A 22,679-nucleotide genomic window follows, 5' to 3' on the forward strand; every position below is an offset into this window, starting at 1 on the left:
TTGCACTATTTTTGCCAAAAAACACCTTTTTTAGCCTCAAATCTTAATTTTTAATATAAAAGATTGAAACTAAAATGTTATAGAAGAATATAATTATATACATATATATAATTATATACATACATATATATATGTATGTATGTATTTATGTATATGTATATTATGCCATCATGGTTCAACCCCAGTTGAATCTCTGACCCATGAACCTCTCCCTTTTCCAGGTGGATGCCCAGTTTGGTTCTCTGAACACTGGCATATACTGCTGAATGGTTACCAGGTCTTTGTTTTCATTTGTCTCCATTTTCTCTATGAACATATTCCAAGCTTTCTCAATGACTTCCAGTGGGCCACTATCTTTTTTCTCAAATACCTTCATATTTCTAGTTTTCCATAATGCCAGCATAATATTAACAATTATTGACTAATAGCTATTGAATGTATTCTACATATTTGTCTCAACCATTTGAAGCCACCAATTCATAACTGTTCCATCATGCTCATTTGGAGCAGGGTAATTCAGGTTTATTGCCATCTAAATTTGATTTGCAAAGCCACAATTCTTAAAAAGATGGTCGACCTCTTCATTCTCAAGGCTACAATGGGCAATCAGGTTCTATTCCAATCCCTTTGATGCCGGAAAGGCTTTATCGAGCTACCGGCAGTCTTCCATTCATGAGGATCCAAAGAAAGACTTCATCTTTGGTAAGTCAGCAATTTATGGGCTGAGTTAGTAGTGGATTTTCCCTTCATGTCTAACCCCCAAATGAATTTATCCTCCGAAGTTGATTTAGGTCCGATGAATAAAATCTCGTCCTGACGTTCTCAGGGTTCAATGTATTAATTGTTTGCCAATTCCAACTTTTGTTCTCTTGATTAATGCAATTTGCCAGAGCAAGAAAGACTTGAATTAGAAAGGAAAGGGAAGGAGAGTATGGAGAACTTTGTGGAGGCTAATCGATGGAGAAGGCATCTCAAGGTGGAAGCAAAGAGTTTTCTGCTGGAAGAACTAAGAACCAGAGGGAAGATTAGCTTGAAAATCAGGGAGGATAAGCTGGCTACAGTGCTGTTGGTAGGATTGAATGTGGTAGAATGGTTCATAGAGTTTGTAGTTGCAGCGAGTGCAAAAGGAAAGGACAGATGTTGGAAGGAACTTCTAACAGAGATGGGAAGGAGATATGTGGTGGAAAGCAGGAAGAACTACAAAGGTTTCTTCATAGCACTATCAGAGAAGTATGATAATGCTAGAAAGCAGATGGGTTGCTTTCCAGAAGGGAGGAAGAGCCAAGGATGGATAGAAATAGTCAAGGCTCTGAGAGAATTTATCTCTAGAATGAAGTTGAGACAGGAAAAAGGTTCAGAAAAGAAGGTAAGAGAGGCTCCCCTGAAGACAGTAGTGAACTTTGAGCCTCCCAACAAAATGGCCCCTACCTTAGTGCAAGATGGTAATAGAGCAGCATTATTAACATCAGTGGCAGCAGGAGAGTGGTCCAATAAACTTATTGTTGAAGTCGATAAACCAGGTAGAAACTGGAAGGAGGTTGCTGATTTGGTGACAAAACAATTAAGGATGACGATCACATATGTATTAACTCCTTTTGAGAGGTGCAAAGCTCTGTTAGATCCCCTGGATAATAAGCCAGAAGTTGAGGCAGTATGTGTACAAGATAAACTGGGGTCGGTGAACATTTTCAGGTGGTCTTCTTCATCAAACTCGAAGGAATCCTCGGTGATGGATGGAGTAAAAGTGCGCGTGCTAGGTCTACCTTTCCATCTGTGGAAGGATGAAGTAGCAGAAGCCATTGCAACATTGTGTGGAGCAAAACTGGCTGGTGTCTTTTGGGGAGATCTAAGGTCTGCAGCAATTTTACTGAATGGTGTCAAGCCTGAGGAGATTCCCAGGAAAGTGAACCTGAGAGTTGAAGGAGCTTTCATGGCGGTCTGGCTGACTTCCTCCATTGAAGCTGAAATGTGGAAGGAAGCTCATAGGGAGGAAGATGGTCAGGTTGAAGAAGAAACCTTACGTGGCAGTAAGGGGTTGGTCAAGCTACAAGGAAAATACAGATACACAAAAGAGGGCAAGCAAGCTTTTGAAAATTCGAAAGCTTGGCTGAAGATGGAAAGTCTTAAACTTGACCAACAAGGCAGTAGATGGAGACCTGACATCATATGCGTTAGCAGTAACAGATGGCATGCAAGCTACCTCATTAAATGCGTCTGTGCGGCTGAGAAAAGGTGAGAAGGGGAGCTAAAATGCTGGATCCATTTAAAATAAATAAGGCTCATTCAATTTCCAATCTGGGCCAGAAAATTGTAAATGGGCCTTCTTCAAGAGATGGGCCCCCGGTTCTAAAAGTTGGGCCACTTAATAACAGAAGGGATAAAATGATTAGTGGGCCAACCTCTGTGGGCCTATCTAAAGCAGGAGTGGGGTAGGGGGAACACTTTGTTAAAACACTATTTGGGCTGAATAATATCAGCCCATCGAAAGGGACCACAGGGATTTTAAAAGGTCGCGTGACTAGGGGGTTAGAGTTGATAGATGGTAAACACCATCTATCTTCTCCTTCGTTGAGCTCAACCGACAGAAAACCACGACCAACGAAGAGTGAATCTTCTGGGAACTCCCTACAGTGAGTTGTGTCAGGAAAAATGATTAGATCGTCACTTGAAAAACGCAACCCAAGGAGCGTCAGACGAAGCGATTGTGAAGAGCAAAAGCAACATGAATGCTTTGAGGAGGAAGAGTTCAGCGATACTGATTCAGACTATATAGTGAGCCTAGGGAGTACCGATCTGAACAGCTCGAGGAACATTTTTGATGAAGATAGCTTGGGTACAGAGGTGCTTTTTCAAGAGAACAAGGAAGAAGATGATTTTCAAAGAGTTGAAGAAGACGATGTGAATGTATTGGATCGTTTGACAAAAGATGAGGTTCAGGTGCTGCCTGCACTCGTAAAGGAAGTCAATCCAGTAGCTCAGGAAAATCAGGATATGAGGTTGGTAAGGAAAAATCCTAACACTTTGATCTGTAACGGGAAGAATAGTTCAACTGTTAAAGACGACAGGGTATTGACTCCTACTATAAACTCTCTAAGGCAAAATCAACCTCAAGGAACAGATTTAGGCCTTTCTCCTTATGCGCACCCCCATCCCTTGAATGATGGCCCATTGATCCCCAACAACACAGGTATGATTGTCCATTCAGTTTTGGTTACTAAATGCCTTCTGTGCTTGTAACAGATACTCCAGCATTCCAAGCGGAAGTTCCAGTTGCGGGGAAGAGAAGAAAGATTGGCAGTCCTGAGAAAGGAAGGAGTGGCCCCTAGAGAGAGACAAGAGGAGGAATTAGAGAGAATATGGGAGATGATATGTGAGTTGTTGGAGGAGTACAAAGTAAAGGAGGAGGAATTAGGTCAAAGGGAGAGAGCAGAAATTTCTCAAAAGAAGGACTACCACAGAAGTCCTAAGTTGGGGGGAGGGGAGGCAAAAACTAATGCATCATCTAGGAAGGCCGAGGGTAATAATAAAAGGAAAAAGAAAAAGAGATCAGAAGTGGAGAGATTGATTTCAGATATTGAATTTAGTGGGAGAGGGGAAAGAAGAAAGATTCTGGTGTAAGGTGGAATTTTTTGGGAAGGGTTTTTTGAAAAGAAGTGTTCAATGAAAATCATCAGCTGGAATGTGAGAGGATTGGGAAGTGAAAGAAAAAGAAGGGCCATCATAGACTTACTAAGAAGAGAGAAACCAGACATAGTGTTGATATAGGAGACCAAGTTGGCAGAAATAGATAAAAGGTGGGTGAGAAGTGTATGGAGATGAAGAGGAATTTGTTGGACATTGGCCCCTTTCTGGGGAGCCTCTGGAGGTCTAGTAACATTATGGAGGGAAGATGTGGTAGAATTAGTGGAGGAGCTAATGGGGAGATTCTTCGTGTCTGTAAATGTTAGGAATGTGGGGGATGAATTTACTTGGGAATGAGATGTGGGAAGAGTTGTATGGAATATGAGGCTTATGGGAGGGTCCTTGGTGCCTTGGGGGGGATTTCAATGTAATTAGGTTCTGTAGTGAAACTAATTATCCCCAAAGAACAGTTATTACCAGCATGAGAAAGTTCAATGAATTTATTAGTGACTGTGGCCTAAAGGAATTACCTCTCTTACAAGCCAACTTTACTTGGTCTAATTTCCAAGAAAACCCTCTTTGTTCGAAATTAGATAGATTCCTCTTTAATGAAGATTGGGAGAGTCATTGGAGAAACTTGATGGCTAGAGCATTACCCAGAGTCACTTTTGATCACTGCCCTATTCAGCTAAGCCTTGAAACATTAACCTCTGGTCCACGGCCTTTTAGATTTGAGAATATGTGGTTGACTCACTCGGACTTTGTGGATTTGATTGGGGAGTGGTGGAGAGAAGAGTTAAGAGGGTGAAATGGAAGGGAATGAGATTCCACAAAAAGCTGAAGAGGTTGAGATCCAAAATTAAGGAGTGGAACTGGGAACATTTTGGAAGAGTAGAGGAGCAAAAAATTAGTTTATTGTCTAGGATTGAGGAATCAGATTCCAAAGAAGCCCAAAGGATGATGAGTGAGCAAGAAAGGGTGTTAAGAAGAAACCTAAAGAAGGATTTGGAAGAGGTCCTTTTAAGAGAGGAAATTTCATGGAGGCAAAAGTCAAGACATAAATGGATTAAGAAAGGGGATGGGAACACAAAATTTTTCCATAAGTTGGCCAATGGGAGGAGAAGAAAAAATTTCGTGGCCAAGCTAGAGGTGAATGGGGAGGAAGTAACAAATCAAGATGAGATAGCAAGGTTGTTTGTGGGTCACTTCAAATCAATCTATAGGAAACCTTTGAATAATAGGTCAACATTGGAAGATTTGGATTGGACTAGGATAACAGAAGAACAAGCAAATTGGTTAGAAAGGGATTTCAGTGAAGAAGAGATCAGACATGCAGTGTTTTCAATGGATAGATCCAAAGCACTTGGTCCAGATGGCTTCACAATGGCTTTTTATCAGGGTTGTTGGGATGTGGTTAAAGAAGATCTTGTTGAGGTATTTAAGGAATTTGCGATAAAAAAAGGTAAGCCCTGGAGTTAATGCAACCTTCTTAGCCCTTATCCCAAAGAAAATAGATGCAAAGCACGCTAAGGATTTAGGCCGATTAGTTTGGTGACAAGCATCTATAAAATCTTGGCCAAAGTGTTGTCCATGAGAATTCGAATAGTACTACCATCCATCATTAGTCAAGCACAAGGTGCATTCGTGCAAGGAAGGCAAATAACATATCAGATCCTAATAGCAAATGAGTGTGCTGAGGACATGTGAAAGTCGGGGAACCAAGGTTTTGCGTGTAAGCTAGACTTTGAGAAGGCTTATGATCTTGTGGATTGGAGTTTTTTACTAGAGATCCTTGGGTGTTGTGGCTTTGGAGATAGATGGTGCAACTGAGTAAAGGGATGTATTAGTTCTTGCCATTACTCAATCTTGATTAATGGGATGGTTAGAGATTTTTTCCCAGCTTGTAGAGGCCTTAGACAAGGTGACCCACTCTCCCTGTTTCTTTTCACCTTAGTGGTAGATGCTTTCAGTAGATTAATCTCTAAGGCAGATAGGGAAGAGGAGGTGAGTGGTTGGAGGATAGGAAGGAACGATGTTCGGGTAACCCATCTACAGTTTGCTGATGATATCATAATATTTTGTGAAGGGGGTGACAGGCAAAAAGTGAGGAACCTTAGAGCATTGTTACAACAGTTTGAGAAGGCTTCCAATTTGAAGATAAACATGGATAAGAGTTGTGTGGTAGGAGTCAATATGGATGAGGAGAGTATTCAGTTTGTGGCAAATTGTCTAAGTTGTCCTGTCTCTTTGTGGCCCTTGCAGTACCTAGGTCTCCCTGTAGGGGCTAACCCAAAAGAGAGTAGTTCTTGGAACCCAGTTTTGGAAAAGTTTGAGAGAAGATGAGCTGCTTGGAAAAGGAATTATATCTCTATAGGGGGTAGAGTGACTTTATTGAGAGCCCTAGCGAACCTACCGATCTATTTCTTATATGTTTTTAGGATTCCTAATAGGGAGTCTAAGAAGTTGGAGAGATTAATGAGAAATTTTCTTTGGAAGCCAGGGGAGGAAAAGAAAGGTATTTAATTAATTGGGAAATAGTATGTAGGAGCAAAGAGGAAGGTGGACTGGGGTTAGGAAGGTTAACTCTCAAGAATAAAGCCCTCTTAGGAAAATGGCTGTGGAGATGGCTTAGAGAAAGGGAGAGGTTGTGGCATGAAGTGATAGTGAGTATACATGGCAGACTGGAAAATGGATGGGATGCGGGTGTATCACGGCAAGCAACGTTGGCATCTCCTTGGAAAGCAATATCCTCCCTCAATTTCTCAACCTTGTCAGGTATGATGTCAACTCTGGTAACTCTGTTTTATTCTGGGAAGACACTTGGGTGGGTTCTGTTGCTTTAAATGACCAATTTCCGTCCCTTTCTTCTATTTCCCTTTACAAGGAAAAAGCTATTTCTCATTTTCTCCCTTCTCCTTTTTCACCCTTGTCCTTAAGTTGGGACCTTGGCTTTCGGAGAGGGTTGAGGGATGATGAACTTAACAGTGTTTAAGACCTGTTGTCTCTGCTTGGCAATGTTTTTTTGGACCCTCTTAGTGTGGATGTGAGATTATGGTCCCCTCATCCAAAAGGTTACTTTTCTTGTGCTTCCCTTTTCAAGGCTCTTTGCTCTTCCTTGAGTTAGTGGGGTTTTCCAACTAAGGAGATTTAGTCTAGACCTGTTCCACCTAAAATTATTATTTTCTGCTGGGAGGTGTTTTATAGAAAGATTAATACCTTGGATTTCTTGCAGAGGAAAAGGCCTTTCATGTGTTTATCCCCTAAGTGGTGTGTACTTTGCAGGGCTAGTGGTGAGGATTGTTCCTACCTACTTGTATCTTGTTCCTTTTCTAGAGCTATTTGGAATTGGATTTTCTCTTTATTTGGGTGTAGGTGGAATCTGTCCACAGACTTAAGCCAACTGTTCGATCCCTCCTTTTTTGTGTGGCCTACAAAAAAAGGAAAATTGATGTGGAGATGTATTAGAGCAGCTGCATTGTGGACAATTTGGGAAGAAAGGAACACAAGGATTTTCAAAGAAAAAGAAAGAAGCATTCAGGCCGTTGAGGATTGTATCTTGACTAGGGTCATTCACTGGTTGATGAGAACTTTGGACTTCTTTCATACCTTTTCCTTTGATGATATTTGGAGAAACTGGGTAGTGGTGGCTAACAGCCATTACAAGGAAGGACAGGGAATCTGTAGTGTGGACCCCTCCTCCTGAAGGATGGGTAAAGCTGAACTTTGATGGCAGCAGCCAAGGAAACCCAGGCCCATCGGGGATAGGAGGGGTGCTGAGAGACATGGAGAGCAACCTATTAGCCTTGTTCTCAGGCCCTGTGGGAATAGGAGACTCTAATAGTGCTGAGATTTTAGTGGCGGTACAAGGTATTCAGATTGTAGAACAATTAGGGGTTCAACACTTGGTAGTTGAAGGAGACTCTCAAACTGTGGTGGGATGGTTGAAAGACCCAGCTTCAGCCATGTGGCAACACAGAGATTTATTAAGGAGAGTAAACTGGCTTACAAGAAATATGACTGTTACCTTTCTATGGGTGGGAAGATCAGCAAACACCTTAGCGGATGGGTTAGCTAAGCAGGGGGCTACAAGGGAGCAGCTATTTTGGGCTGCTTTGTAATTTTATTTATGGTTAGTTCTGTTTTATTTTGATGTAATACTTTTCTGAAGAGGTAACAGCTCGTGCCTCTTTAGTGGTGTTTTTTCTGAATTAATAAATTTCTTCATTCATCAAAAAAAAAAAATTAATGCAATTTGCCACTATGAATTCAGGATTTACAATGTGGTGTCATTGAGTAGCTTCTAAGGGTTCACTGCATAGCCAGTTGTCCTCCCAAAACTGGATTAAAGTTTTATTTTTTAAAATACTCCCCCAGGTCCATGAACAACCTGTTTTAAGCTGGGCCTAAAATAGACTTTTATGCTTAAGATATTTTCCCTTTACCACGGAAATTTCATTCAGCCATTAAAGAGCTCCTTAATGACTTATCAACTAAAAGACAAAGCAATAAGTCATTCAGTGCAGCTACTTCAGCTCCTATCAAATGGTTACTGTCCATGTCCATCATTGGAATCTGTTCAGCATTCAATATAAGGAGGGGTGAATTACTGAATGCTGAATGAATCTTCAACCTCTTGTTTTTTTTAACCATTGGGTCACTTTGAACAGTGATTTTATTGTTGTGAATAGGTTGATTAACCCTAGTTCAGTTCTAGGTCTGGAGTAGACCTGTTCATGGGTCGGGCCGGGCCAGGTTCGGGCCAGGCTTTGCATATGTATCAACAGAATACACTTAGGCCTGAGCCCGAACCCGGCCCTCATATAAAGCCCGAAGCCCGAGCCTGACCAGAAATTTGAAAACAGAATTTTTTCCTTTTTCTATTCAATAAAAAGTGTTTTATTTATTTTAAAAACCTTCAAAACTCAAAAATAATAAACATCTCACTATTACTTGGAGAAAAGAGAAGAAGAACAAAGAAAAATATTGTATATATATTTTTCATTAAATAAAATATATTTTATTATTTGATATATAGTATTAAGTCGGGCTCGGGCTTGAGTCTGGTTTTTTTGAGAAAGCTTGAGCCTGGCTCGAAAAAAGTCGGGCCCAGTGCTTTAGGCCCGAGCCTGAGCCCGCAGGCCTAAACTTATGACCAAGCCCGACTTATAACGGGCCAGCCCGTCGGGCTACTCGACCCATGAACATGTCTAGTCTGAAGAAGAAGAAGAAGAAGAAGAAGAAGTTCACTCACCTTGTATTTATGTTGTATGTATTGAATTACAAAAGTCAATATTGTCCCTCATTAAGTATGGGACACATAACTTAAACTCATACAAAACAAACTATTCAATCTCAATTAGATAGACAAAAGACCAAAATACCCTTGTACTTCGATTCTAACACTCCCCCTCAAGTTGGACAATATATGTCATAGTCCTAGCTTGTCACATATGTAATACACTCTTCCCCGAGACAATCCCTTTGTAAACAAATTTGCTCACTGGTTTCTTGAACTCACATGAGCTGTAGTTATCACTCCATCGATCACTTTTTCTCGTATAAAGTGGTAGTTGACTTCAATATGCTTTGTTCTCTCATGGAAGACTAGATTAGAAGAAATGTGTACAACAGCTTGATTATCATAGTATGAGCCATAGCCCTGTACTCAGTTTCTATGCTGCTTCTTGCCACCACCGTTTGTTTTTTGCTCTTCCAAGTTACTAGATTGCCACCAAGGAAGGTACAATATCCTGTAGTTGACGTTCGATCTGACACATATCCGGCCTAATCAACATCTGTATACCCTTCTATCTCAAGAGTTCTTCCTCTTTTGTATAACAAACCACAATTTGGAGCATCCTTTAGGTACCTGACTATTCTTAGAACTGCTTCCCAATGTGGAACCCGAGGATGTTCCATAAACTGACTCACCATACTTACAACAAATGATATATCTGGCCGTGTGATAGTCAAATAGTTCAATTTTCCCACCAACCTCTTGTACCTTCTAGGATCATCAGACTCTTCACCTGCATCAACACTCAACTTAGCATTTGGTTCCATGGGTGTTTCAGTTGGTTTGGCACCTAACAACCCTGTTTCTTCAAGTAAGTCAAGGATATATTTCCTTTGACACAAGTTAATTCCATTCCTTGACATTGCAACTTTTATTCCCAGGAAGTATTTTAACTTACCAAGACCCTTCGTGTGGAAGTGATATTGTAGAAAGTTTTTCAACTTCTCAATCCCATTGCTGTCACTACCAATTATGACAATATCATCCACATACACCATTAGCAAGATTTTCCCATCTTTTGAGTCACGGTTGAACACATAATGGTCTACTTGATACTATTTCATGCCAAAGTTCTTCACTACTTCACTGTCTACCAAACTGCGCATGTGGAGATTGTTTCATCCCATAGATTGCCTTCTTAAGTCTACAAACTTTACCATCCTCCCTCCCCCTAAGCAACAAACCCTAGTGGTTGTTCCATATATACTTCCTCAACTAGATCACCATTTAACAAGGCATTTTTGATGTCTAGCTGAAAGAGAGGCCAATCATACATTGTTGCTAATGAAATTAACACACGAACTTAACCAATCTTAGTTATAGGAGAGAATGTCTCTGTATAGTCAACACCATATAACTGAGAATAGTCCTTGGTCACTAACCTGGCCTTTAATCGTTTCACACTGCCATTTGGAAGATACTTCACTGTGTAGACCCAATTACATCCAACAACATGCTTACCGGGAGGGGGAGTAGTAAGTTCCCACGTGTGATTGTGTTGTAAAGCAGACAATTCCTCTTCCATTACTTGTTGCTGCCCTAGAGAAGTAAGGGCTTTCTGGACAGTCTTAGGAGTGGAAACAGAGGATAGCAAAGATATAAAATGGTGATGGGAAGCAGAAAGGTGAGCAATAGAAACATAATGACAAATAGGATGAGATGTACAACTACGTTTACCTTTCCGCAATGCAATAGGAAGATCAAGGTTAGAAGGAGGAGATGCAACCACATGATCTGTCAACGAGGGCTGAACTGGAGGAGGGGCCAATGCTCTTTTGTAAGTATACACTTGTGTGATTGGTGGCCTCTCAATATTAACCTACACTTGAGAAGGTGGGGATGGAGCTTGAACAGGAACCACAGGAAGGGGGTCCTCAATTGGAACTAGAAGTGGGACCATAGGAGTAGGAGGGACATCAGTACTCGAGAAAAATGGAACGGACTCAAAGAAAGTGACATTCGAGCACACAAAGGACCGATGAGAGTTAGGGTTATAACACTTATACCCTTTTTGGGTCCTAGAGTATCCAAGGAAAATGCTTTTGGTGGCACACGCATTTAACTTGTCTAAACAGGTCCTAAATTCTGAACAAAGCAAACACAACCAAAGATTTTAGGAGTAAGAGGGAACAGAGAAAGAGTAGGGAACAAGACTAAGAAGGGGGATTGACTTCCAAGGATGGACATGGGCATCCGATTGATGAGGAAACATAGTGTCAGGATAGCGTCACTCCAAAAATGCTTTGGGATATTTATATCATGCATAATGGACCGAGCGGTTTCAAGTGTCAATTTTTCTGTTCAATCATTCCATTCTGTTGTGGGGTATAAGAACAAGAAGTTTGATGAATTATCTCATGGTGCTCTAAGTATTGCTGAAATGGTGTTGAGGTGTACTCTTTTGCATTATCTGAGCGAAGAATTTTAACATGAACTCCAAATTGGGTACGTATTTCAACATAAAATTTTTGGAAAATAGAGAACAATTCATTTCGATCTTTCATAAAACGTCATCATTGAAAAGTCATTGACAAAAATTACAAAATACTTATAACCATTGTACGACACCACTTTATTTGGACCCCAAACATCTGAATGAACTAAAGAAAAAGGACTCAAGACATGACTATCAACTATTGGACTAAAAGAGACTCTATGGTGTTTCCCAAGCTGACACGACTCACAATCCAATGATGGAAGATGACTTAAGGACGAAACTAGCAACTTCAGAGCCTTGAGAGATGGGTGACCAAGTTTGCAGTGCCACTGGAGAGGAGTAAGGGAGATGACTGAAAGGCTACTAATGGGCCACCACCATCAAGGTAATACAACCCACCTGCTTTATGCCCTCCACCAATCTTCATTCCTGTCTTGAGATCTTGTAACACATAAGAAGAGGGATAAAAGGTTATAGAACAATTAAGTGACTTGGTTAGTTTACTAACTAACATAAGATTAAAAGGGAACTTACGTACACATAAAACAGAGGATAAGGACAAGGAGGTCAGATTAACATCACCAACACCGCAGATGGGAGAGGTAGAACCATTAGTAAAGAGTAACTGTTTGAGAAGTAGAAGATGTCGAGAATGAAGAAAATATATCTAAAGTCCCAGACATATGACCTGAGGCTCCAAAGTCAATGATCCAATGTGAGGGTTTGGAAGCCAAGCAAGCCATACCTGAATGGGCAAGAGTAGCTATGTTCTGCTGAGAGGATGTCTGAAGGAACTTCTCATATACCTCACGTGGGACACTCACCATTTCCCTCCTTGAAGCACCAGTAGATGAGGAGGGGGTTTGATTAGTCTATTGGTTTTCACTAACTGTACCATTGCCACTAGTCTATTGGGTGGACCATGTAAATCATAACAGAAATTAACAGTATGACCTTCTAATCCACAATATGTGCATTTCGTAGTTCCATTACTTCTTCCTCTACCACGACCTCCCCTGACTCTCAACCTCCGTTGCAGCCACCAGTACGATTAAACATAGGACCACCTCGATTTCTTGGAAATCCACGACCACCTTCACCACCTCTATTTTTACGACCTCCCCCTCTAGTTACCACAAAATTAGACCTATCTAAGAGAGAGGAAGACTTTGTAGAATCAATAGAAATCCTCCGAAGATGGGCAAACACTTCTTCAAGAGAGGGGAGAGTAGATCCTCCCAGTATTTGTGCTTGAGCAGGATCATATTCAGCCTTTAGACCCAGTAGAAACCTTGTCACATCAAGTTGTTCTCGCTGTTGTTGTTGAACTTGAACATTTGGAGTCAGAGGATGATATACATTAAGCTCATTACGGAGATTTTTCATCCTTGCATAGTATTCTTCCAACCTTTGGTTACCCTGCTTCAGGTTAAAGTACTCTTAGTAAAGCTGATATACTCTAGTGGTATTATCTTGGCCGGAATAAAGTTTCTTAGCATGGTCCTATATTTCCTTAACTGGATCCATGAACATAAAATTCACACTAATTTTAGGTTCCATGCTATTCCACAACTAGGTCATAATCTGTGCATCCTCTTGTTCCCAATCACTAAACTCTAGAGAATCAAAAGAGGGTTTCTCCTCTCTTACGTGTTTCACCTTTTCCTTGGCTCTTAAAAACACCTCCACTGATTTAGCTTATGACACATAGTTCTCATCATTCAATTTAATAGAGGTCATTTGGACGTTTAAGTAATCAGGAGAAATCACAACACTTGTCTTATTGTCACTACCGTCTCTAGTTGATGCCATGCTAACTGATTCGCCTCACCCCACAAAGAGATCACTATAATAAGCAAAAGAGTCACCCTCTACTATTCAGCACCATACCACACACTACACAATAAAATATACTTATGACCACACTGCTGCTGTCATGAGTTCAGCACTCGAAAACCCTACTGTCAACACACATATCTAGGTATAAACAGAAGGAAAAGAGGTTCATATGCTTACCTACCAATCCACACTGCCACATAAATGGAATCCAACCCAAAAAGAAGCAACCACAGTCCACTATTAGCCGAATAGAAATTTCTGTTCACACCTGTCCACAAGCAGCCCTCTTCGTATCATTGAGTAGAGGGCATTTAGTACACCATCACAACGATCACCACCACAACAATTGGAGGCATATTTAGCTCCAAGAACAAAAAACGACCACTCCTTTTTGGCTCCTTATCAATCTTCCAATATTTCTAAGAGTTACTCCAAAAAAAAATCTGATATGGTGATCCCAGGAGGACAAAGGGCGATGAAAGAAGATTGAGATTGAAACTGGTTTCTTATTGCTCTGATACCATGTGAATTGGTTGAAGAAGAAGAACAAGGAATTTTAAAAATGAGCCAGTTTCCTCTTTTTGACCCCATCCTCTTCCATCTCTAGGTTTGGTTGGAATTTGGGTCTGAGAAGGGTTGTGAGAGATTCAGACCTAGACAATATCTCATGTCTCCTCTCTATTTTTGATAATGTTTTCTTGGATCCTTTTAAGGATGACTCCAGAATATGGACCCCCACCCCTATTGGCTCTTTCTCCTATGCCTCTTTCTTTAAGGTACTTAGCCAACCCACCATTCCTATAACCCCCCTTTCCCTGTTAATGAGGTTTGGTGCAGGCCAATTCCTCCTAAGGTTGGTAGTTTTTGTTGGGAAGCCTTTTTGGAAAGAATCAACACTGGTAATCTGCTCCAAAAGAAGAGACCCAATACTTGTTTGTCCCCCCATTGGTGTGTTCTTTGCAAAGCTGATGTGGAGACTGGTTTTCATCTTCTGGTGTCTTGCCATTTTGCAAAGTCTATTTAGGAGTGGGCTTGCTCTCTTTTTGGGTGTACTTAGATTCTTCCTTCGAACTTGCAAGGCCTTTCTTGTCCTTCTTTTGTTAGGTGGCATATGAAAAGGGGAAGGACTATGTGGAGAGGATTGAGGGCAGCAGTATGCTGGTCTTTGTTGGAAGAAAGAAATTCCAGAATCTTCTCTAATGTAGAGAGAGGTGCTGAAGAGTTGAGGGCCTTGATCCACATAAGGGTTATTTAGTGGATGAAGTCCCTAGAGCTTTTCACAGAATATACAGTGGATGATATGCTGAGGGAGTGGGGCGAGATTGCTAGCTATAACCAGACTAAAGCTGAGGTGAGTGTGTCTTGGACTCCCCCACCTGCGGGCTTATAAAACTAAACTTTGATGGAAGTAGCATAGGGAACCCCGGACAATCAGAGATTGGGGATGTCTTCAGGGATGAGAATGGAGTCATTTCTGCCATGTTCTCAGGCCCAATTGGAGTGGGTGACTCTCTTAGAGCTGAGATCCACACAATTATGGAAGGTGTCCAAAGCTAGGGAGATGAATATCGGAAAACTTATAATTGAAGGAGACTCGGAGGTGGTGGTTGGGTGGCTGAACAAAGAAGAGAGTGGTTTATGGAGTTATAGTAACTTGAACAGGAAATTCAGATGGCTGATTCGAGAAATGGAAGTTAAAATTAGTTGGGTAAAAAGATCAGCTAATTCTTTTGTTGATGGGTTAGCTAAACAAGGGGTGGACAGGGATGTCATGTTTTGGGCACATATGTAACTTAATTTTTTTTCTTCTTATGTTCTCTCTTTCTCTCTTGTTTCTTCTCTTGTGGCTCATAATATAGTTGGAAGATAAGAAAGTTTGTCTTCCTCTTTGTAATTATTGTGATAATTAATGAATTGTGTTATTGATCAAAAAAAAAAAAGGAGGAGGAGGAGGAGGAGGAAGAGAAAGAGAGGAAGAGGCGAAGGAGGAGGAAGAGGCAGAGGAGGGTTCTGTCTAGGAGAGAAAAAGTCACTCACCCAGCCGACCCACCTTGTATTTATATTGTATGTATTGAATTTCAAAAGTCAATATTGTCCCTCATTAAGTATGGGACACATAACTTAAACTCGGACAAAACAGACTATTCAATCTCAATTAGATAGACAAAAGACCAAAATACCCTTGTATTGTCGATTCTAACAATTGTCTAACCTCTTGGCTAGCTCAAATAAAAGGATGTGAAACATGTATAAATGTTAAACACTAGCTCAGAAATTGAAAATGATAAACACTTATAAACCTTCTTTCACACCTATTTTAACATCATAGAAAGCTTAAAAAAATAAATTATAATGTTGTTGTAAACGTGTAATTTGTTTGTTTTCTTTTTATTAACCCCTCTTTAAAAAGATCAGAAAATGATCTTGATGAGCTTCCTATTGGCTGAGTTTTTATTGTTCCTTTCCTTAAATACTGTCTAATTTATTTCTTAAATTTTTCTGATTCTTCAAGTGTCATTACAGGTGGGTAACAATTGCTTCCTCTACTTTGACCCTTAGGCTTTCACTACTCCCAGTTCTCATTTTACAACTTAAAAAGATGAAAAGGATCTCTGAGCTATTCCCTAAATGTATGTGTATTTATTTTCTTTATCATGGCTTGTTAATATGTTCTTTTTCCTTTTGGTGTTTTTACTAGTTCTTATATTGAAGTAGAATCTGAATTTTGTCATTACCTTTGCCCTATCTTGTTTATCAGTTGCACTTCGTTTGAATAAAATTGGAAAACATAGAGTGCACCAACTTGTAGATGTCTTTATTACATTTATATGTATGTGTGTATTTTAAGGCATGTGCCTTGCCTGAACCCAGGCAATGCCCCTTTTAAAAGGCACATGCCTGGTATTCCTAGGTTGCATCCAGTGCCAGGTGTCCATTTCTCCCCAAACCCCATCTCTTCTAACACCTCCTCTGAAAAACCCCACTCCACATGATCATAAGCCTTTTTAATGTCAATTTTACAAATTAATCTCTCCTTACTGCTTCTTATTCTTGCATCAACAGTTCAACACATTCACTTGCTATTATTACTGCATCCAATATTTGTGTCCCCTCAACAAATGTCATTTGAGTTGGATCCATAATTTGATGAAGCATCGATCTTATCCTTCTTGAAAGAACTTTTGCAATTATTTTATATGGACTTGGGATTAAACTTATTGGTCTGAAATCTTCACCTTGCAAGCATTATCCACCTAGGGAATAAGAGAGATAAAAGTGGCTTTTTTGCTTTTTTTTACGATCTTTTTTTATTGGAAATGGTAATTTTCAATTAATAAAATAGATGATACAACAGTAAGACCACCCAAGACAAGAGTGCTGAAATCAATTACAAAGCAGCTCAAAAGAATTTCCCCCTATTTGTCCCTTGTTTAGCTAAACTGTCGTCCATCCCATTGGCTGATCTTCTACTCCACTTGAAGCTAACACCAATCACCTTTAATAAATGAAATATCTCCCTCATGACTTGTCTGTGTGTCCACACCCCTAAACTTCTTGTTTGCATCCACTGTATCGCTAGCTTATAGTCACCTTCCACTTCTATTTGCTGAAACCCCAACTGTTTGGTCAATTTCAGCCCATGGAGAAGGGACATAGTTTCTGCTTTCAGTGAGTCTCTATTTGATCAGAATAGAGAGCCAGTACCCTTTGTTGCTGCCAAATCTGGAGCCAACACCCTTCCTTCCCCATCTCTAAAAATTCCCCCAATGCTAGAAGGTCCTGGGTTACCAAAAGAGCTCCCTTCAAAGTTAAGCTTAATTCTTTGTCTTACTGATGGGACCCAACTCTGCTGGGACCAACATTGATAATGCTTTTTCTTAGTATCTAATTTAGTTCACCATTTAGGTATCATTGTTCATAAAGCTTGTATGCCATTCTGAGCTATATATGTTATATGGAATGCTTTGAAAAGAAAAGATTTGATGAGTTTTTCTTGCTAAACTTCTTGATTTGGAATTCATTATGGTTTATTTTCTTATCTTTTCTCTGTATGTTTTTGTTTTCTAACAAGGAATATGCTTATAAAAAACTTGTGCTGTTATAATTGAACTTGGATTTCATGTTTTCAGTTTTATATCATGCTGAAGGAATGATTAAGTAGAAAACTTGACCTAGCACAAGTTGATTCTGGAGCATTTATATTATCTTGCTTAAATCTTAATTAATTTTGGTTAGTTGAGTTATTTTCCTACCTGTATACCTGTATGTAGGAGAGAGATCCTTGGATCAGTTTGATAGTAGACACACAGAATAACCAATTTCTTCTCAATTTTCTTCTTCTTGTCTATGCATTTCTTGAAGTGCCACCTCCGTTCCCACCACCTTTCTCAGGAAAGAGTTATATAAAACAGTTTTTGCTTTTTCGCACGGAAAGACACGCCATTGGATGCCCATCATATTTATGGTTCCTGGCATCCTTCTCTGTACAGGTAATGTTCTTGTGTGCTTTATGTCAGAAACCAAGAATACTTTATTTTGAATAAAATACATGTGTTTAGAAGGAAATACATTTGTTGAATTTATTACATAGAATTTTAGTAGTTTCATATTAAATGAATGAATTTGGGAGCAAAATTAGGGAATTATTTTAGTAGGTATAACTATTATTTTTCAAACTCTGTAAGTTGTTTTGTTATAATCAATAACAGTTTAAGATTTTATTAATGAAGAAAACGAATCTCATACACTGAGTATTGGGGAATAAGGAGAAGTACAACATGGCTATGTTGCTGATTCTCTTTGAATGCTTGAATTCAACTCAACTTTGTTAAAAAAAATAAACATTTCCTAGCAACTCCTCTCCCCATAGAATCTACAAAGCTACTGGAAGACCTAGGGATCCAACTAAATGAGCAGCTTATGTTCATTGCCATAGTTGTCAAGGCGTTGACTAGGCGACCAGGTGCCTGCCTACTCAACAAAAACGAGAAGGCAGATGCCTTATATAATACTATTTATATTGTTGTATCTTATTAATATGCATGCTATTGTATGCTATATATATCATTTATACTTTATTTTAATGTTTTACTATTGAAATTTAAAAGATCAAAGGGTTTTGAGAAGAGAAAAAGAAAGAAAGAAAGAAAGAAAGAGGAAAGAAGGATTAGAAGTATAAAGATTTTTTTTTTCCTATTCTCTCTCTAATCAAATAAAACAGAAATTCCATCCTTGCATAGTTTTCAAGGTGCCAAGGTGAGGCTAAGCGACATGGGGGGCACCTTGTTGCCTAGGCGATGGATTTTTTGAAGTATAAAACATAGATCCTAAGGTAGTTCCCTAGGTACCATAACCATATTTCCTTAATAATTATTCATAATTTTCATGAGAAAAGTATAAAGTTCATGTTAAAGTATAGAAAATCAACATATTCATGAGAAGAAAAAGAAGAAAGAAAAGAAAATTCAAAAAATATAGGGGCTGAACTGGTGAACCCTTATTTCTGTTATAGGAAAAGAAGAAGAAAATGTGTTGATTAGACAAAATTTTAAGTTCTTCCTTACTTATTGGTTTAGGTTTTGAAGTCTTCAAGGGTTCAACACATCATTTATCAATGTTTGTGTTGATTAAACCCTGACAAATAAGAAAATAATAAAAATAAATTAGCATATAAACACACAAAATGAATATTTTAGTTTAATAATGTCTATTTTATAATTATAATCTCAAAAAATAAAGAATAAAAAAGTATTTTATAATAGAAAGTAGAAAACTGCTTGGCTATTAGGCGAGGCGAGCCTCCAAGGGCGCCTTGTTGCCTAGGTGCCCAGCTGCCCGCCTAGGCGTCGCCTTGACTACTATGCATCCTTGTTTTTTCTATTTTAGTTTCCATCTTGAATATTTATCATATAAAGTTAATAACCTTCTTTAGCTGTTAGTTGATATGAAGTTGTATTATTTTTGAAAATAATAAAATTAACATATGTAAAAGATTTTTATCTTTTAGATTTGATGATTTGCCACATTTTTAGAGGAAATTAAATGTTCTTAATAAAGACAATTGCTATTTTTTTCCGATTAGTATACATGCTAATGATATATAAAACTAGGGAACTAACCAAATGTTAGTTCTTTATATTATAAAATTCTTATTGCCTAGACGCCCCAGTATCGTCCAGAATCACCTAAATGCCTTGAAAACTACGTTGATTGCTAATGTTTTTGCCTCTCATATTATGTCTAAGAATCCAAGGACCAGCAAAATATGATGCGAACTATGATATTAGAACTTGATAATCTCCTAAAATTAAATTGGAATTATTTGAAGAATATGCTAGTCTAAGACCTTGGAATTGGAGAAGGGAAAGCTTTTTTGTCCTCAGTGAATTCCCTTCTCCAATTGGACCTGAGAAACATTATGGTTCTTGTCTCATTTCTTATATACCCCAATAGCAAATTGTAGCCACAGAAAGACAACATAACTAGGATGGTTTTAACTTGGAGAAGTGTCTCATTTGAAAGTAAATATCAACACAATCTTCTTAAGGTTGATTGATTTTTGAACTGTAATAGCAAGTTGAGCCAAAGTATTTGAAGTTTTTTGTTATATTAGTGAAATATGGGGATATTTATAGCCAAATATTTGGAATTTTTTATTTCCTATAGGTCCTCCATGTGAAGTATCAGGAATACATCAACATTGGGCATATCATGGATGTATTATTTAGAGTAGATTATATGACAATATGCAGATTTGCAAGTATATGACTTATAGAGTTCATTCTGATGATTGATTAGGGGAAAAATACCATTCTGTATTTGTCAAATTATTCATGCTGGTTCTTTTATTGGAAACGGTAACTTTCATTAAAATAACAGTTAAATACAAGTGTCAACCACTCATAGCATGAGTGTTGACTCCATACAAATCTGAAATCTTACAATTACTCCCACTTCTCATTCTAGGCAAAGTATTTTCCTCATCTGTTGTCTAAGGGTCCATACACCCAAGCTTTTTGTCTGCAGCCACTCCTATTAGAAGTTTAGAGTCTCCCTCTACCTCAAGGTTTTGATATCCCCATTGCTTGGCCAATCTCATACCTTGCATTCTGCCTTCCCCATCCCTGAAAACTCCCCCGACTCTAGAAGGCCCCGGGTTTCCCAATGAGTTCCATTGAAATTCAATTTTACTCTTTGTTGTGCTGCGGGTGTCCAAAGGGGCTGAACCACAACTTGTGCTGCTGAAGAGTTAGCCACTACTGACCATCCCCTTAGGATATCCTCAGCTGAGAAATTTTTGAACAGTTCAGTTGCTTTCAGCCAATGTATGATCCTAACAACTTTGGAGTCAATGACTTGCTCCTTGGTTCTTTCCACTCCTTAGGACAGGAGGGAGGGAGAGAACATATCTCTGTTCTTTCTATGATAAATTCTTTTCTGTTCTTTTTATAAAAGGATGAACGTGATAATGATATTAAGAGAACATCTAGCTATTAGATCCCAATAAAGTGTAGATCTGAACAAGTATATATAGTGTCGTTCAGGTTGAAGGAATTGGATTTTGTTATATGGAGTTGTTGGAAACATGATTGAGCTATTTCCTAGCCTTTTATTGCAGTTTTTGCCATTGCTCGTTTAATCACTTTTGGACATTTATTGAAGTTTATATTTTTTTGCCTGTATTGCAATCCCAAATTTGTAGAATTCCTACTTGCAATTTAAAGGGGTTAGGTATGTTGACTGGGATAGGAACCTTTTGGTAATCTTTTCTATTTTTTTTCATGGTGCTACACAATGAGGTAGCCCATTGTCCTCTCTTAACCCCCAAACCCAGGTGGTAGCAGGATTTGATCCCAGGTCTCTACAACCTTTTGGCAATCTTGAAATCATCTTCTGGGAATCTTTATCACGACCCACATCTCAATCCTAGGAAGAATGCAGATTTTATTTTAATGTTTGATGGCAGTTGAGATCAGGTACCAGTCATGGGGGGCTGCTAGCATTGGTGGCCTTAATTTCAATATTGATGGCAGTGTGGTCTGGGCCTTTTGTGGGCCTATTGGGGTGACTGATGCTTCTGAACCTGAAGTTAGAGTCCTGCTGGTTGGTCTGAGGGTTGCCAAGTCTATCTTGGCTAGATCTCTTGCTTTTGAAGGTGACTATTAGGAATGTTATTGGTTGGTCTTCCAGCATGGACCTTGGCCCTTGGAGGCTTGCTCACCTTCTACATGAGATCCATGACATCTTGGCTTCCTTGAACTGCACTTTTAGATGTATTTCCAGGGGAATGAATTCAACACCTGATAACTAAACCTGGGGTGGATAGGGATTTTCTGCATAATGTGAATTCTTTGCTTATGTAATTCTTGATGTCATAGAGGTTTTTTTGGCTGTAGATTCTCTCATGTACATTCCCCTTCCTCCTTTTTCCTTGAAATGAAGTTATCTTTTCTCAAGAAAAAAGGAATTCCTACTTGCACAAGTTGCACTAAGAAACATAGTAAGATACAATTAGAAATGTGTACATTCAAGGGGACTTAGAAGTAGCCCCAATTGGTGACAAGATGAGGGAAAATTAACTTAGATGATTTGGTCATTTACATAGGTGGACAATGACTACCAAATAACAATGACTGACTTGGTGCAATTACAAGGCATGATAAAGGGGAAGACCAAAAAATCAGCATGGGCTGAAGTGATGAGAAATGATCTAAGGGCTTGTAGTTTGGCAGTACCGTGGCTCTTGATAGAACATATCAATAGGATATGATCCATGTAGCCAATCCCAAATAGGAGTCAAGGCTGATCTGATCTAGTTGTTCCTCTAGATATTTTGTTTTGCTGTACAATGTTATTTGGCCAACTGAAATAACTTCTTTTCAGAAAAGCGATTATGCATGTAACTGTCCAAATTATTTATCTGCTGCTGGGCTAATTTTCTCTAGTTTTGTTCTGATGGTCTAGAAATTCTTTCATAATGTATTTGCAGGTCCCATGCTTTCTCTTGTGGATGACAAGCGTCCGGAGGATGTCATTGGATCATCATCCTGGGTTTGACTGTGTAAGCCATTGACATTTATAACTTTTGGCTTCTCAGAGCCTGTCTTTTTTTTTTTTGATAATTAAAAAGGATCAATTTCATTAATAAAAACTAGTACAGTTTGTCTTCTAAACTTTATTGTTGCAGTATCAACTGTTTGTCTTCTAAACTTCAAGTTATATCTCTTTCTTTTCTAATAGTGAGGATCTGAGTTTGGGTTTTATCTGTTATATCACATGAAGTGTCCTCCAAAAGCACTAACATAGTGTCTTAATTTCCCTTTAGTTTTACCATTTGAATTTTAACTGTAATTATCTTTCCCAATTTCCTATAGATAAATACATCTAATACGATCTTTTACTCTCAATTGTGAGTAAGTTCAAACTCTCTTATGAATCCAAGTTCATATACTCAACGAGATAAGCTCATCCTTTTCAAAGAATCAA

The 22,679-nt window shown here is 39.0% G+C and overlaps 3 protein-coding genes across 5 annotated transcripts in view; all 3 read left to right on the forward strand.

Moving 5' to 3' along the window:
* Positions 1 to 22,679, forward strand: part of LOC104592709 (ALBINO3-like protein 2, chloroplastic) — a 39,779-nt gene that overhangs the window by 1,630 nt on the left and 15,470 nt on the right. For all 3 annotated transcript variants that reach the window (XR_016083938.1, XM_088900804.1, XM_010252164.3), the window contains exons 2-4: positions 15,717 to 15,823; positions 17,556 to 17,683; positions 22,183 to 22,254. Coding sequence is in view for 2 of the 3 variants with exons in the window: in XM_088900804.1 (XP_088756930.1) it covers positions 15,717 to 15,823; positions 17,556 to 17,683; positions 22,183 to 22,254 (307 nt within the window). In the remaining variant the exon portion in view is untranslated. The remainder of the gene's footprint in view (positions 1 to 15,716; positions 15,824 to 17,555; positions 17,684 to 22,182; positions 22,255 to 22,679) is intronic.
* Positions 545 to 3,542, forward strand: LOC148800889 (uncharacterized). Its single transcript, XM_088900805.1, has 2 exons — positions 545 to 702; positions 891 to 3,542. The coding sequence occupies exon 2, from the start codon at positions 932 to 934 to the stop codon at positions 2,234 to 2,236; it is 1,305 nt and encodes a 434-aa protein (XP_088756931.1). The 5' UTR covers positions 545 to 702; positions 891 to 931; the 3' UTR covers positions 2,237 to 3,542.
* Positions 2,650 to 4,120, forward strand: LOC148800890 (uncharacterized). The gene is made up of 2 exons (XM_088900806.1): positions 2,650 to 2,996; positions 3,241 to 4,120. The coding sequence occupies exons 1-2, from the start codon at positions 2,650 to 2,652 to the stop codon at positions 3,302 to 3,304; spliced, it is 411 nt and encodes a 136-aa protein (XP_088756932.1). The 3' UTR covers positions 3,305 to 4,120.

The sequence above is a fragment of the Nelumbo nucifera genome, chromosome 3, assembly GCF_055504915.1.
Source record: "Nelumbo nucifera cultivar China Antique chromosome 3, China Antique-T2T, whole genome shotgun sequence".
In the NCBI taxonomy this organism is placed as follows: domain Eukaryota; kingdom Viridiplantae; phylum Streptophyta; class Magnoliopsida; order Proteales; family Nelumbonaceae; genus Nelumbo; species Nelumbo nucifera.